This window comes from Euwallacea fornicatus, chromosome 3, assembly GCF_040115645.1.
Source record: "Euwallacea fornicatus isolate EFF26 chromosome 3, ASM4011564v1, whole genome shotgun sequence".
Lineage (NCBI taxonomy): Eukaryota > Metazoa > Arthropoda > Insecta > Coleoptera > Curculionidae > Euwallacea > Euwallacea fornicatus.
This window is the reverse complement of record NC_089543.1, coordinates 6,680,219-6,696,100: the sequence shown is the minus strand read 5'-3', so window position 1 is coordinate 6,696,100 and position 15,882 is coordinate 6,680,219. Positions and strand designations below refer to the sequence as shown.

Genomic DNA, 15,882 nt, shown 5'->3' with positions numbered 1-15,882 from the left:
AATGATGTACGGATGTTAATTATTATACCGGTCAATTCACATTAGTTTTTAACATCATTTAATTGACAAATTCCTTCAAAATTTTCATTAAAACAATACAATTAGACATTACTTCGCACTAGCGCCGCCATGTTTTTAAGTTACTTGTATAATGCAAAGTTGCCGGATTGCTGGTAATATTTACGTTTTTCGTAGGATACAAGAAATGTTGGGCATTATTCTTAACTTGGGGCTATATAAATAGGTTCCAATAGGCTTGGAATGTGTCTATTCTATACGCTAAAAAGTGAGTGAGACCTTAGTCAAGGCTTCAGAGGAACGTGACCTTCATAAATGTTTTTTTGCATTTGTTTATTTTCACACATTGAAATCATGGCAACGCCGGAATTATCCGTATTGGATGTAAGTGACGGCTAGACATGAGCGTCGAGTTTCGAATAGTCAACTCACCTTAGGGAAACCGCAACGATTAATTTATTAAAAAGGACACTGGACGGTTTGTCAAATTTCAAGTGAACGCTGGGACAAGTGGTACAGCAACGGATAAATTGTCGAATGACTTCCAATCATTAGCAAAAAATTTTAAATATTTTTGACGATACGCCACTGACGCCAGAATGAAAGTTGCCGGCGACATCTCCACATCCTTCATGACACTGCTCTGAATTTCCTACAAAGGTTGAATTACCAGTTAAATTATGTTATAACGTGCTAATGCATCCTACACGTAAACTACAAAAACCACTATAATGTCGTGTGACCAAATAATTATGTTTTCTTACTTGAGTTTAGGGTGAAATTAATTATTTCAAATTTCGCTTTTCTATGAGAAATGGTATTTTTTGCCCAAGGCGACAATACTGTAGGATTATGACTTATCCCATCCTCGTGCTATAAGTCACGTACTACATAAAGCGCGGGTGAGCAAATTTAAAAAAAAACACACACACACGGAAACAGTTATTTTGGATCATTTACCGTTTGATTATGGGAAAACCCCACTATGAACAATTCCCAGTTTTATGTACCTAGAGCTCAACTACGACGAACTCGAAACCATAAGAGATACGAGATCGACACATCTCTAGTACAGTTCTACACCAGCCAATCAATAACGCATTCTAGTGTCACTCTTAATATGAATGTTCTCTAAACTGAAAATCCCTGTTTAACGATCTAGCTGCAACTTGCAACAGGATCAGGGACAGGAACACAGGATTGATTCTGGCTGAACGTTACTGCAGTGACGAGTTGCCACCGCAATCCAGGAAAAAAAGATTGATATCGGCTTTTTCGAAAGTGATTAGACAATCTGTGGGATAGACATCTGCTTATGCCTTTCCCGGATTGTCCTTAAAATATTTTGCCTTTCTATTTCGGTGATTAGTGGTTTAAATACCTCAGTTAACCTTGACTTTCGGAATTAAGACAACTCCATACATAAATTTATGATACCATGTCCGAGAGTATTGAAATAAGAACAATTATCAGCAACAGAAATAGTCAAGTGTCTGACAGCCCCGTAACCGACCCTGCAGCTGGGTCAAAGGTAAGTGTCTTGGTTCCTAGGATCTATAAAACCCTAATAGGTCTGTTATCAGATTTAGATAAGCCATTAGGTAAGGCTTGTCAGGTGAGCAAGTGTCTACCTATCACGATCCCTCTTGTTTTTGTTATCAAGAGCCTTTCCCAATGTTATCATGTCTTAAGTAAATGAAACAGTAAAGAAGAACGCGCATATGTAGCACATAACTAATTTATATATTACCTCTATTATTTAAACATAAATTACTTGCATCTTGTGACAAATTATATATAGACTTTTGGCTTTATTCCACTGCAGATGCTGCAGTGAGCAGTTTAAGTAATTATCTGGCTTCAGTCTTATCAAACGTATTTTACCCTGCATGTTACATTTGCTTTAATTCCAAAACGTTAATTTGACTTTATATTAACGGTGGGTCCATACAGACAATAAAATAAGTACCTAATAGCAAAAAATAAAATGAAACATGAATTATTCCTTTAAACAACAACCAGAGACAATAACAGTTATGACAACTCGAACTTTGTACTAAACCATAAATCATCAAAATCTTTTGATTGATGTAGGATTCACCATCTGGCCTCAAGCATCCTCATCTCTATATCAAAGACATCTATGGATACTTTAGAATGAAATAACCAATATTGTTCATTTCTAGGGTTTGGAAGGAAGCAACGCTTTTGTCTGCCAAAGGTCTAAGTTGGTAAGAGATAAACATGAATTTATAAATACTGCACCTTATTTAAATTCTGTTTGCAAGTCCTATGCTTAATTTACCTCCCAGTTTAGTACTATGATATGTTTTACCATAGAGCGGCTGTACCTAAGGTAAAATGCAGTGTTTTATTATACGGCGGACACGCGCGAGGCTTATGAATATTTAGGCTTCAAGTAGACCACATAACACTGGCAACAGCTTGTAAGGAAACCCACGAGACTCTTAAAACTGACCCTTAAGACCAGTAATTTTCTTTTAACAAAGAGCTTTGTGATCTGGCTGGTTATAAGCTCATAGGAAAGATTAAAATAAAACTAAACAAGTAATATCTTATTTGGCCACCCTGTATAACTTGCGCTTTGTTTTGCTTTTGTAGTAGTTGGCTTGACATGTATCTTTTAGTATTCTCTAACGGCATCTTAAATATAGTTGATTGTTAACCCTGAACAACTACTAACCCCTTTAAAATCTAAATTTTCAGGAAACTAAAACAAGCGCCTTGAAAAAATCTAGCAGGTACCGAAGCCGATCCCTATCCGCCAGTTCAACAGATTCATATAGCTCGGGTAATTAAAATGAGTTGTATTGTCAATGCATGGATACTCTGTACTTATATTCCAATGAGAACCTAGCTAAGGCTTTGTAAAGTCATCAGCAAGTGTTCCTTGAATAAGTACATACTAATAATGTTGAATATACAGGGTGGCCTTCAAAGTAAACAATTTTTTTATGGAACACCCCGTATTTTCATGTAAGTCATAGAGTAGCAGTAAAGTGTTGTTTTCTGACAATTATTTAGTTCCTTTTTCTTGTGAGAGGGACTAATTGGGTAGACTATATACGCTGAATATAAACCGAACTAATCTTTTAGATTATTGAATGTGGGTGAATAGATCTTTATTGTGAAGTTTGCGTAGAATTTTCGATTATCTAAATATCACTAAAAATCCTCATAAATAATTAGTAAACGTAGCTATCTGAACGTTCCGAGTTTATCGATAGTGTGAAATATCCGACGATAGCCGCTTATGTAATTATCAGGAGGAAACGTAATGTTGACTACCTATATTAGGGATGACGCCACGAAAAAACTTAAGTTTCAGCACATGTTCACCACAGAGAGCTTGTGCTTTCAATGTTCTCTTTGACCCGAAGGTAAAGCTTCTGATGCTCCTTTCCTAATCATTCTTCAGTCAATATTATGTACTTCAATGTCTGTAATTTATTGCATTAGCATGGGACAATTTATATATGTATATAAATCCAACTCACACTCGTTAAATATTTCGTTTTAAAAAATAATTTTCTTAGCCTCTTACACAGGTAGTTCCAGCGATGATGACAATGTTTCTCCCAGGGAAAAGGTTCAAACTAACTCGTCGGGAAATTCGGATTTTTGCGTCCGGAATATCACACAACATGCCTTTGGACGGCGTGAAATAGAAATCGCAGAGCAAGGTATTTATCAAAATAACTCCTTTATGAAAGATAAATAAAATGTTCCTTTAATGTATGAACCTTTCTCTCACATTTTCCCTCTTGCACGTTCTTATCAACTTCCCATGAGTAATTTAAACGTGTCCTACATTCAGAAATGCCCGGTATTATGGCACTAAGAAAAAGAGCAGCTGATGATAAACCCTTAAAGAATGCTAAAATCGTTGGTTGTACCCACATCAACGCGCAAACAGCGGTTCTAATAGAAACCTTAGCAGCTTTGGGTGCAAATTTGCGTTGGGCCGCTTGCAATATATATTCTACTCAGGTAAGCCCTAAACCTTACTCTAACCGTTTTTTAACAAAATAGCTACGGATACAACGAGATAGTTAATGGCCACCTTGTATCTACTATTACGAATTTTACATTTAAAGAATGAAGTGGCTGCTGCTCTAGCTGAAGCAGGTTTTTCTATGTTCGCCTGGCGCGGCGAGACAGAGGAAGATTTCTGGTGGTGTATCGATAAATGCGTTAATGCGGAAAATTGGCAACCCAACATGATACTAGACGATGGTGGAGATGCTACCCACCTCATGTTGAAAAAGTACCCTGTTATGTTTAAGATGATTAAAGGTAATTATCATCCCTGCAAGCGCAATATCCACATAGAATGGCATCACGTCACAGGTTCTATAATCATATTTTAAATAATCATGTGTTATATTTCCTAGGTATAGTAGAAGAAAGTGTGACAGGCGTTCACCGCCTTTACCAACTTTCGAAAGGCGGCAAATTGACTGTGCCTGCCATGAACGTTAACGACTCTGTAACTAAAACAAAATATGACAATTTGTACAGTTGTCGAGAATCTATAATTGATAGCTTAAAGCGATCGACTGATGTAATGTTTGGTGGAAAGCAGGTTATTATTTGTGGATATGGAGAGGTTGGAAAGGGGTGCAGTCAGGCGCTGAAGGGGTTCGGTTGTGTTGTTTACGTTACAGAAATTGACCCTATCTGCGCTTTGCAAGCTTGGTAAGTTAGTTAATTGGCTGTGAGTGATGACCTGTGGAGCTCCTTAATTTGTATGTATGAGTTCATATAAAACTCGCGGGAGATAAGAAATCGCTAGTGATATCTAAAATTGGATTTTCAAGCATGTAAATTAAGTCAGTTTCCGTTTTGCATAGTTAATGTAAAATACCTATTAACATTGTGACTTTTATAGCATGGATGGATTCCGAGTTATCAAGATAAATGAAGTAATTCGTAACGTGGATATTGTCATATCCGCGACCGGCAATAAAAATGTGGTGACCAGAGAACACATGGACAAAATGAAAAACGGTTGCATTGTTTGTAACATGGGCCATTCAAATACCGAAATCGATATTGTAAGTGCATCAAAACCTTTTCGGTCTTCAGTACATATTTCGTTTCCATCCGTCGTCCGTTCCTTAAAGGGAAAAGTAATTTTAAACAAATAACGTTTTGTAGAACAGCCTTAGAACCCCCGATTTGACGTGGGAAAAAGTGAGATCTCAAGTTGACCACGTAATATGGCCAGACGGTAAACGGATCATCTTATTAGCAGAAGGCAGATTAGTGAATTTGAGCTGCTCTAGTTTACCGTCATTCGTGGTTTCAATTACCTCCGCTACGCAAGCCTTAGCCTTAATAGAACTTTTTAATGCCCCTCCGGGACGGTATAAATCTGATGTTTATTTACTACCTAAGAAAATGGGTATGTCGTAAACACATGCAATTACATTACTTATATGTATAGCCTGAAAACTCATCACAACCAGATGTAGTACTACGTTTATGGTCTTTTTTATTTTGTAGATGAATACGTGGCTAGTTTACATCTTCCTACGTTTGATGCCCATTTAACGGAATTAACTGATGAACAGGCAAAATATATGGGATTGAACAAGGCTGGCCCATTTAAACCCAATTATTATAGGTAAATTTCGTGTGTTGATCACGATTTGACAGCGGTTCGGTTAATGCGGCTCATTAGAGTCCAGGACTTAAACGCTGTACCTAATTGTTACTTAATTTTGGTTTTGTTATTGTGCATACCATATTAGTAGGACTTAACGTGTTTAAGAATGATCTTGACGCATTAAGCACCGAATAATATTATTTTGTATTTTCAGGTATTAAAAAGTCCAGCGGAGCATATATCATAGTCAGCTGCATTTTATTTAGCCCCCTTCGTCAAACGATTTAGTTAATTGTTTCCGTGGGTTGTTGATTTGCTGTGACGTACGTCTCGATGCAGGTTTTGGTTTTATTTCCACACGTTTAACTCGACGAGAAATCCATTTGGTTCAATGCCAAATACGTCCAACAGTTTAGCTATAGTTTTGTGCGTTTCACATATACTTATCAGGTGAGATAATTATTAAACGGCCACTGATTTAGATGCATAGAGCTATTACTACCGAAACATGTAAGCTTTTTCAACAAAGCGATTTATATCGATGTTTCCGTCACTATTTCTTAGCAAGAATGCAAGAGAAGTGATTCGGCCATTTTTTCAAAATGTAACACATCTATTGATAAATGTAGATGTTTTTAGTGTTCGTAATGTTTTCGTTGAATGCGTGATTCTGTTGACGGAGGCAACCATTGACACTTAAAAATTAAATGTGTCGTCTAGCGTTCAAGAGATTTATGCATTTGATGTGTTTCAATGGCTACCGCCTTAATGAATGACATTCTAAAATTATCGTAGTTTTAAAGAGGAAATAAGTAAAAACGAGGTCAATTGTAGAGCAAATTATCATTTTTTATGATTTTATTTTTTGAATGTGTGTAATTGCGTACGTTGAAGATTTACGGATAACTGCATATAAATTTGTCACCGGCCTCATTATTATGTGGATTAAGATATTATTGGAAAAATCAAATATATTGTAATAAAATAGTTAATGAAATCGGTGTTTTATTTTCGTTTCCAACTATGAAGGGAAAAAAACGATGGGATCGTACCGTCCCGGTACGGTTCGTCGGTTATCGAATTGTCAAAAAAAAAAAACTGATTGCAAATTCGCCAAATTGGCAAGGTCAGAATTAAAAAATCGTGTGTAATTCACGATCTCACTACGTTGGAATATCTGCACCGATACTTATTTCGATATTTACGGGGTATGTCGCTTGGGAGGCAGGAATTTAAATGAAATTCATATCTGTGTCTTGAGAATTAAATGCTGATTTATCCATAAAATACATATAAATAGCACTTACAATTTACATACGAATATAAATCATTCCGATAAAATACAAGGGATGCTTCAAATATCTCAGTGGGTACCTAGAAAGTTAACAATCCTATTTCGTAACCTTAAGTAATAATCACAATTATAATTATCATTTTGCATAAATAAAATTAAGTTCAAGAAGATATTACACATACTGACATGTATTTAAAGTTGATATTATAATACGATATTTTAGCACGTCAATTGGGGTCATCCAATTTCTCAATCTCTGGTTTATTTTCTATCTTCTGCCTCTGCTTTGCTAATAGTTTCTGCAACTCCGAGCTTCGGTACGTTTTGAACTAAAACCACAAATAATTCGTGAAATAACGACCCCACGGAAAATGTCAATTTCGTAAATTATTACCCCGCTAACAGACTTCTGTACAAGTAAAAATGAATAAAGTCGACTGCCGATTTTGTCTCCACAAGCCTTCTCCAATTCCGGCTTTTCCATGCCCAGAAGTTGGTAACCCGACACCCCCTTGAACTTACTGCACGTCGCCTCATCGAAATCTTTAGCTTTCAACCAGTCCTGTACTTCTTTCGGGTTACTCTTCTGGTTTATGTAAGTCTCCGGGGTAGATTTGATGTCGAGGGGTGGTCTTTGTTTTTCTTTCAGCCTCATTAACGTTAGGACGCTGTGCAGTTCCACGTGCATGGCATCAGTGATGTCTGAAGCCATGGACTGCCGAGAGATGGTCCTCTTTAATTCAGACTTTGGAGGATCTGCTGCTGGTGGGGGCGGAGGAGGAGGTAATGATCCAGCTGGAGGGGGAGGGGGAGGAATGGGGACTGGAGGTTCGTCAGGTGGCGGCGGTGGCGGCGTTTCTAAAACGTGATCGTCGCTGTATTATTTAACTTAAGGAGGGCTCAGTTGTGCAAGTACTGCTGCAACAGTTGGACGGGAACGTGGACAAACAACAGACACGATCGCTTGATGATAAGGATGGCTTCAAGCTGCGAATTTTGCACCTGACTCGATTGAGCACACTGACCCCGTACCTCTTACGGTTTGGGAGATGCCATTTTTTTCGCGAAGAATTACGTACGAATGTAAAACGCATTAGAATCACTTTAACGCACAACTGTTTTTTTTTTAATGTCTACTAGCACCACAACAATAAAGCGATCCTCCCATGCACATTTAGACCTGAAATAGCTACTTATGATCATTAAAACTCACAGACGGGAACGTTTTAAATTAAAAATGTACTTTATTGTTTTGTATACAACTTACTGGTGGTCCAAATTATAAATCTACGTGGAATGCTCGTTGAACACTAAAATTATATCCACATCATATTGCATGTGCTTTATATACAATACGACCTTAAGAAATTATTAGATTATTATATGTAGGGTGGTACCGAGTCTTCGCCAGACCTGCATCAAACATCAATATTCCTAACTATATTCCCCTAATACGAATAAATGTAAACACAGAAAAAAAATCGATTTTTAACAAGAATAAAATTTGTTCGGACTGTTATTTATACAGGTAGGTGCAAAAGGTATTCGTACACCTAGTGCCATAGGAGAGGCGCAATCGAAAAACAAACAAGAATGCATCAATCGAGAGTTTGTTGGGTTCGCATTGGAACCCGTAAACGCTCTGCAACCGGCGCGGCATTGAAGAGCACAAATTTTCAATGACCTCTTGAGAAATTAAGGACCATTCCTGGAAGAACTCTTCTCAAAGCATATTTGCTCGTTACATCGCGGTTTCTAATTTGTTTCTAAAGCGCGACCTCGAGCGGTCAATACGACCGAGGTCCGGGAGGTGTGGAGGCCACTTTGATAAGTGGAGATGTGATAGCCGTTCGTTGTCTCGTTGGAACCGCTAAGCGTCGTGAATTTTTAAGTTAAAGGCCCTCCGCTCTACATTTTCACTTAAAATAACTCGGCACACAAATCTGCCCATAAATTCGTGAATAAAACGAAGTTTCATAACATCTCCCAGAAACCCCAAACCGTACGAATTGCCGGGGGGTCTCTCCCGGTTTTCTCCACGCGCGATTAACGCACGAGTTGTTTTATAGTTACTTTGCCGCGGAGCGCGCTCATCAAGGCCAAGTCCGGACACTTTTCCAGGTACGTTGACGTGGTGCGTACTGCAGTTAAATTGTTTATCACGCAGAGCTCGCTAGAAATGGACCGTTAATCCGGAGATCAAAACCTTCAAGTGAGTGAAAATTAGATTTTTTTTTTTTGGTTGTTTTCGTGTATTGACGGTGTACGAATGCTTTTTGTACTCCCTGTGTGTGAGCTCTATATGCAAGAAGGCACAAATACACATCGACGACGGCAGACACAGCTGACAAGAATACAAAATACATCAAACAAAGATTACCTGTGGTTAAAAACATATTTGGTTAAGTCTCCCCTAATCCTAGATAACTAAAAACGTAAACGCAGACGGACATAAGATTGTTGAGGACATCGACACAACACAGCAAGTCTCGAATTCAAAAATATCGGAATTCCCCTTTCTTACCGGTCCTCTCGTTTCTTATGGACTCCGCCGGCTTGGTCTGAATCCTGTAATCATCGTTGGAGCTTTGGCCTGGATATCGCGAATTCGGGGGAGACTCCTGAAATTTCTCGCATAAATATGACGCACAGCGTGCAGGGTGTCCGTTTCCGCGGCCCCACCGCGGAGATCTCGGTGCCCTCCAGGATGCGAAATTTCGGCCACCCCGTATCTCTGGTGGCAACCTAGATGGTCGCGGGGAGCGCCACCAACTGACACCCCGCACGCTTGTGCGGTTCGTTTACTTCTCTGTGAATTGGTGCCCGCAGCTGAGGGCTGAACTTGCTCGAGTGGTACTGTGTTACTATGGTGTTCGGTACGTGGGCCACTTGTCCTTTGCTGTTTCTGGCCTTCCACCATTTCCTACTGCTATCTAAAATCTAAACCAGCGTTATTGCCGTGCTGGTTAACGAGCCAGCTCGTAAAGGGCTCACCTCCAAGAATTCTCCCCTCACCACGGTCAACTCTTTGTCGTTGTTGGCAGTCCTCGGATACGTGACTTGGACAATATTAGCATTCTTGTTTTGAAGGTCCTCCAAAAACCTCTCTTGTCCGATTCCGAACCCTTTGTCCTCCTTGATCTCTATCGAGTCCAAGGAAATATCACTCTTGGCCGTGCTCTCTCCGATGGGAGGTATGAAATTGCTATCGGAGTCGTCATCTTCCGGAACGTAGCTCTTGTCCCCAATGTCCGGCTCGTCGACTGGATACTCCGGGGACCAGCCGTCCATGAACACTGGATGATAAGATGGCACGTGACCTCGATACTGTTCCTTTGGTACCTGCCACTCATTGCCCAACGAGTGCCACAGCTCGGTCTCCTTGCTCGTGACGCAATTCATCAGTAAAGTTATGGCGTCACGTGTCAACAGTGGAGCCACAACGTTCTGCGGAATGTGTTGGTCGAAGTAGTAGTCGTGGGCTGATTCCACGATCAATGCCAGGGGAGTGAAGAGAAAGTGGACTAATTCGGGGGCGTTGGGGTCATGTATATGAGCCTTCAACTTTGCCAATAGGTTGAAGGACAACTTGAACTTTTGGAAAATATCTATGAACTCCTTCTCCGGAGGCGGCTTGGCCCTCATGGTCAACATCCCGTCGCCCATATCGCGCCTCCTGTTCCTGCGATTCCTCCTCTTGCTCTCCAACTCCTTATGAGCGGCAGCCGAGTGTTGCAGTCTCGCGATGAACTTCTCAATGTCGTCAAAGCAGTGATTGAGGATCGTCACGTCTCTTTCGTACTTTTCACTAGTAGTGGAACTAGCGTCATCATTGATCTCGGTTAATTCCGAGTCGGACCTTTGATTGAAGTAGTCCCTGTTGTGATCCCGGGACGGGTTTACTATGGGTTGCGGGGATTTGTGCGTCGGGGGTGGGATGCTACTCGGACGGCTTCTGTTAGGGGTTTTCCCCAGCCTGAGCATTTTCAAATCTTCGACCAAGTCCTGGGCGGATATGCTTTGGCACTACGACAATAACCAGGTACTTGTAAGGAATACGAAACAGCGTGATTCACGCTATCGCAATCGAAAAGGAGTAATTGCACGCGGGTAATGAGTAACGTTGTAGGTGGTACCTACCTGAAATATGTGCATCTGCATTTCTGGTGGATGCGAGGACTGATCCGTTATTATGAACACCAGAATGTTGTTATACATGTCCATCGGTTCGGTACTCATGAACGCTGTGGGATCTTGGATTGCAGTGGCCGGAAATTTCTCTACTATGGTCTAAAGCGAAAGGGACGCTGTACAGGGTGTAACGTACCGCCGCGGAGATGTTTCAGGGGACGGTACCGTTCTTCGAAGCAGCAAAAGAACGTTAAGAGATCTGCGGTCAGAAACGCACCATTTTTGACATACACGGGGGGGGGGCAAAGTTTCGCATTTTGTCTCACACACGGCGTGTGTTGGACGTTTGGAAATTTTTCGGACGGCAGAACGTTAAAGGCGTCGCCGTCCGCGGACGGGACGTTACGCTGTTCTGGGTCGCGTCCCGTGTGCCTTTGGCGCGTTTTTGATCGCGGCCCTTTTCCATCGTTGCGCGGACCACCGTCGCCCCCCGAAACATCTCCATGACGGTACGTCACGCGACGAGTAAATGCGGTTTTCTGAGGTATCCCTCGATTGCCCACACCACCCACTCTACTTTCGAGGTGACCCGAAAAAACCCAATGAACGATATTTACGCCTGATTCATCCAAGATCAAGACCCACGACTGGTCCAAGCAGAGCTGCATCTTTTGCGACCAGATACCGTTCGTCTGTTCCATCTGCCGCAGCTTCCTCATGCCGTCTATGGGATAGAGAATCCCCATTTCCTGGGAGATGCTGAAGGTCGCGAGATGTTCGATGATGTGCACCGGGGGTTTGCCGTCTCCTCTCATGTCTCTGTCCCTGTCCAGGTCTCTGCTGTCCCGGGAGTAACCGTTTCTGTAGGCCATGCTGCTGGCGTCTGCCTAGTTCATCTTTAAAAGTAGAAAGTGAGAGTAAGCAGGAGTGAGACTCGGACGAACGCGTGCAAGCAGGTAAAAGGTTTTGATTGCTTAAGTGGAGAGGCTTAAGTAAAAGGGGAGGAGAAACTTACGTGAAGACGTCGCGGATGCACATGTACGTACGCCGGAGCGACCTTTAAGGCTGCTTTGCGTTAACAAAACGATTTTAAGTCGTTTCTATTGTGATATCGTATTATCTTTAATGTGATTTATCGCCGTGAATGCTGCGGATAACAAATCAGTTAAAACGAAACTAGATATGGTATTGTTCTGATATCATCGTATCATCAACGTATTAATAAATATTACTTCAATTAGCGACGTTATTAGACACCTAAAGTGAAATATTTTATCTTTTCGCTTAATAATCTTGAATAAATTTTCCTCTGGCAAGCGCCGAGGATAACGCGGAGCCTCCGCCTGCGACGAATTCCGACGGCAAACGCCGACGCCGGGCGTCGGTCTCTCTCGGGGGTGCGGGGGCGGCGGCGAGAAATGCCGTTCAGAGCGCCGAACCTGATGAGGCCCGCCCCGGTCCGAGCGCGGCCGAATGTTTGTCCCAAAAAACGCCGAACTGACTCAAGGACGGCGCCCGGCGTCCACGAGGACCCTCACGCTTCGGACGCCCTTACCGTTCGAGGATCGTGACTCACGTCAAACAGAGTCGCTCTTCTTCCAGATTAGATTGCACTATTATTAATAACGTTTCGTTACGTGGCGGTAATCTGAATTGCGTATCGCTTTCTGGGCCGCATCATCGTTCAAATGCGTCTAGTTCGTACCGCGTTGTAACCCACGGAAAACAACGAATTACACAAATAAACACTCTCAAGTACCAAGCAATTGGGTTCCGGCACTGGTTGATGAACCCCGATCGAGCCACGACATGTCGTGGGGTTTTTGGAAAATTCACGGCCGACCCGACGCCGCGAGAAAACAAAGCCGAACGACGGCTCCGCCGGACGCCATATTTGATTTCGACAATCGATGTCAAAAAACGGGCCGCCATATTTGATTTCGACAATCGATGTCAAAAAACGGGCCGCCATATTTGATTTCGACAATCGATGTCAAAAAACGGGCCGCCATCTTGAAATGTTGTTACGAGGTTGCGCGCGCCGCTTTAGGGCGCGGGAAGAGGTCCCCCGCTAGACGTGATTCGCTGTCGCGTCGAAATGATTTTGTCACTCTAACAGTTTCCGAGATTCCTTCGCTCGCCAAGAAAAACGCCCGCCTTGCACACGGCGCAGATATGCGGCCTTGAACGCCGTGCGTTACAGCGGTTGAAAGCCTCATAAAAATATCATTAAGAACCGAAAAATGCTCTCTAATGGCTCGCCTTGTAGGAAGTAGATCAATTATACATGAAACACAAGAAACATTTAAATCCACTAAATAGCCGAGAGATACGTGAATTTTACCAGTTGAGTAATTACCTTACCCCATTATTTTGAAATTAAGCGAGCGTATGCTTACACAGTACATTCGTGTCGGATCCAACAAAACTCTTTCATAAACCGTTTCTCGTGGCATTTCAAGTCAAATTATAGCCTGAAAAACACTAATTGACACTAACGCGGCTCATAACAAACACTATTCACCTATACGAAGATAATCAGCACCTACTTATTACGATGCCTAATCAATACCTATAATCATTGTGCGTAAGCTGTTGTGTATTGATGAGCAGAGAGGCATGTAATGCTTGTTTGCGCCTGTAATGATTTCCCTGTTTTTTTTATCAGTTATTCAGCTAGGCAGCTCACTTATGGCGATGCAGCTGCCCGCGGAGACGAAAATGATGTGACAGACAGCGATAACAAGGGAAACGATAATGAAACGTGAATTTAAGAAGTGGATAATTGCACGGTTTAGGACGGGCTAGGGTCCTAAAGACGGGCGGCACTGGCGTGCGCCGACCCGTAGAAAATGGACACCACCGGGGAGTGCCGCACTTCAGCGAGACGCCCTGTGTATATTTCCCGCGACGAACGTGCGCAGTACCTCCTCCTGCAACTTCAGAGAAGGCGAAGCCTGGAACTCGCACGGGACATTTCGTACGTCCTGCAAACCCGTGGACTTCTCGCTCGTCTCGGAAACCGAGCTTGTCTCCCCTGTCCGGTGTTGTCTATTTCGTGTCTGTTGGGAAATCTGCCATTACACCACGGCCGCTTCGCAAACGAAAAAATAACGGTCATCCAAGGCCGCATCGCTTTATCGTCACGAATAAGTGACGAGAAATGCGCGTCACGACTGCGAGGGTGCCGTCATTGAGGGTTCGATTGTGACGGTGCCAGGGAGGGCTGGGGCGAGGGTGTCGCCATCGGGGTTTCGATGCGACGGTGAGGGCTGGTGTGAGCGGCCTCAGATTGAGGCTCTGAATTCGACCGCAATTGCGCGTGTAAGGACGTCAGTCGACTGTGACGCGGGTGAGGGCGCGGGCCGCACCGCTACTCCTCGGAGCAGTTGCCTCCTGACTCCACCTTTTTCCCAATACTGTGGCCTGCGGCCCCCGTCTGATGAGCGCCGAAGGGCGCGAAACCCGTAACGACCCAACGTGGGATTCCGCGTCCCAGTCCCGTGCGCGCACGTCGGGACGTTGGACAGTTTCAATAGTGAAACGCATTTGAGCGTGGGGAGTTCCGAGCCGCCGGCTCGCAGGCCGTGAAGGCTCCTCGTGAGATTTGGGGAATCGGAGCTGTAAAAGAGATGATGGAAAAAAGACAGTTTTACCGTCCGGGCAAAGGCGAGGAGGAAAGGGGGGAGGAGAGGGACCTCGGTCTCGTTGCCCGCTCCCTATCGAGGGTTTTTGGGTCGGATTCTAATACTTTTCGTTAGTCCCGGTAATTGCTAAGGTATTTAAGATGGAGGGGCAAAGATAATGGCGATATATCAGCGACGATTATTCCAATAGTATACCTACAAGGGACAATTGAACGTACCTACATCACACACTTAACGATTAGATTAACTCGGTAGATGCTGTGTCCTACTTAGCTCAATTCAATTTCGTATTTAAAAATTGCATCGTAACTAAGGCCGATAATTCAAGTGAATCGCCTTGATACGACAATGGCTTTAGTGGGAGATAATCGATAGATCTGCGGATCGTAATGACAAGATTTTTCACGTGTCTGATCTCGTAAAGGAGCGTGCCGTTGGAAATTGGACGACAATCGCCAAAATCGAGGTGCGAACCTCTATACGAAAACGCGAAACGTCCAAATGGACATACGGGAGACCCACGAAAAGGTACCTTTTTAAATCCGATGGTACTCCCTGAGCACTGGTGCGCCACACCTAAAACCACATAAGATCGGAATGCGAGGAATGAGTTGAGAAATGTTGGTCGGAAGCGACATTTTTGCATGTTTGCTGATGGTTTAAATGGGTATGAAATTAATTGAGAAATCCAAGGGGGGCCGAGTGAGCGCCTCTCATAGCTGCGAACGAGTTTTTCGGTCGTAAATCAGATTTTTCCAGTGAATTGCGCCGCGCAGCCTCCAATCGAAGAATCCGTCGAATTTACTGGCAACCCAAACCACCAGGAAAGAAGAAACACCTCGGAAACGGTCCACATTTGATGGAAATTGAGTCCCGAATCATTTATACCGAAACCACTATGGCGAGGAGGACAAACGAGCTATTAGAAGTGGCGGCCGATCAAGAGATTTCTCTCGTGTAAACTTACGTGTCCAGTATCGTTTTCCACTCCGTATGATACTCCGTAATCTACTCCATATGAACCATTTAGTCGTCCCGGAACACAAACCGACGTCCTTTTCGAAATGCACAATAGACGAAATACCGAACGGTACTATGGGCAGTACCTACAGAAAAGCTTCGCTGCTTAATATTTTACCTGGCAGGTACAAGTAACTGAT

General features: G+C 42.8%; 2 protein-coding genes across 4 annotated transcripts; one reads left to right on the top strand and one right to left on the bottom strand.

Moving 5' to 3' along the window:
• The first annotated feature begins 962 nt into the window (after positions 1–962).
• Positions 963–6,647, top strand: LOC136350691 (adenosylhomocysteinase-like 1). 2 transcript variants are annotated; one of them, XM_066302671.1, is made up of 11 exons: positions 963–1,549; positions 2,205–2,249; positions 2,746–2,830; positions 3,576–3,722; positions 3,857–4,029; positions 4,137–4,335; positions 4,434–4,737; positions 4,931–5,096; positions 5,200–5,446; positions 5,548–5,668; positions 5,865–6,647. In XM_066302671.1, the coding sequence occupies exons 1-11, from the start codon at positions 1,457–1,459 to the stop codon at positions 5,869–5,871; spliced, it is 1,587 nt and encodes a 528-aa protein (XP_066158768.1). In that variant the 5' UTR covers positions 963–1,456; the 3' UTR covers positions 5,872–6,647. The 2 variants fall into 2 exon arrangements, with proteins under 2 accessions (XP_066158768.1, XP_066158769.1); XM_066302672.1 differs by having other exon boundaries at positions 964–1,549; positions 3,588–3,722.
• Positions 6,648–6,900: 253 nt separating this feature from the next.
• LOC136350460 (epidermal growth factor receptor kinase substrate 8-like) lies at positions 6,901–15,882 on the bottom strand. 2 transcript variants are annotated; one of them, XM_066302177.1, is made up of 8 exons: positions 15,690–15,882; positions 11,693–11,971; positions 11,085–11,234; positions 9,939–10,970; positions 9,750–9,884; positions 9,469–9,565; positions 7,339–7,802; positions 6,901–7,273 (listed from the first exon to the last, which is right to left on the bottom strand). In XM_066302177.1, exons 2-8 carry the CDS (start codon positions 11,945–11,947, stop codon positions 7,172–7,174), a joined length of 2,235 nt encoding a protein of 744 aa, XP_066158274.1. In that variant the 5' UTR covers positions 11,948–11,971; positions 15,690–15,882; the 3' UTR covers positions 6,901–7,171. The 2 variants fall into 2 exon arrangements, with proteins under 2 accessions (XP_066158274.1, XP_066158275.1); XM_066302178.1 differs by lacking the exon at positions 15,690–15,882 and adding an exon at positions 12,091–12,332.

Coding starts and splice junctions, on each gene's coding strand:
- LOC136350691 (XM_066302671.1), top strand. CDS start 1,457: ATGTCCGAGAGTATTGAAATAAGAACAATTATCAGCAACAGAAATAGT. Junction 3,723..3,856: donor AATAGAAATCGCAGAGCAAG/GTATTTATCAAA, acceptor TCCTACATTCAG/AAATGCCCGGTATTATGGCA. Junction 4,030..4,136: donor GCAATATATATTCTACTCAG/GTAAGCCCTAAA, acceptor TTACATTTAAAG/AATGAAGTGGCTGCTGCTCT.
- LOC136350460 (XM_066302177.1), bottom strand. CDS start 11,947: ATGGCCTACAGAAACGGTTACTCCCGGGACAGCAGAGACCTGGACAGG. Junction 10,971..11,084: donor TGCAGATGCACATATTTCAG/GTAGGTACCACC, acceptor TTATTGTCGTAG/TGCCAAAGCATATCCGCCCA. Junction 7,803..9,468: donor CATAAGAAACGAGAGGACCG/GTAAGAAAGGGG, acceptor ATCACGTTTTAG/AAACGCCGCCACCGCCGCCA.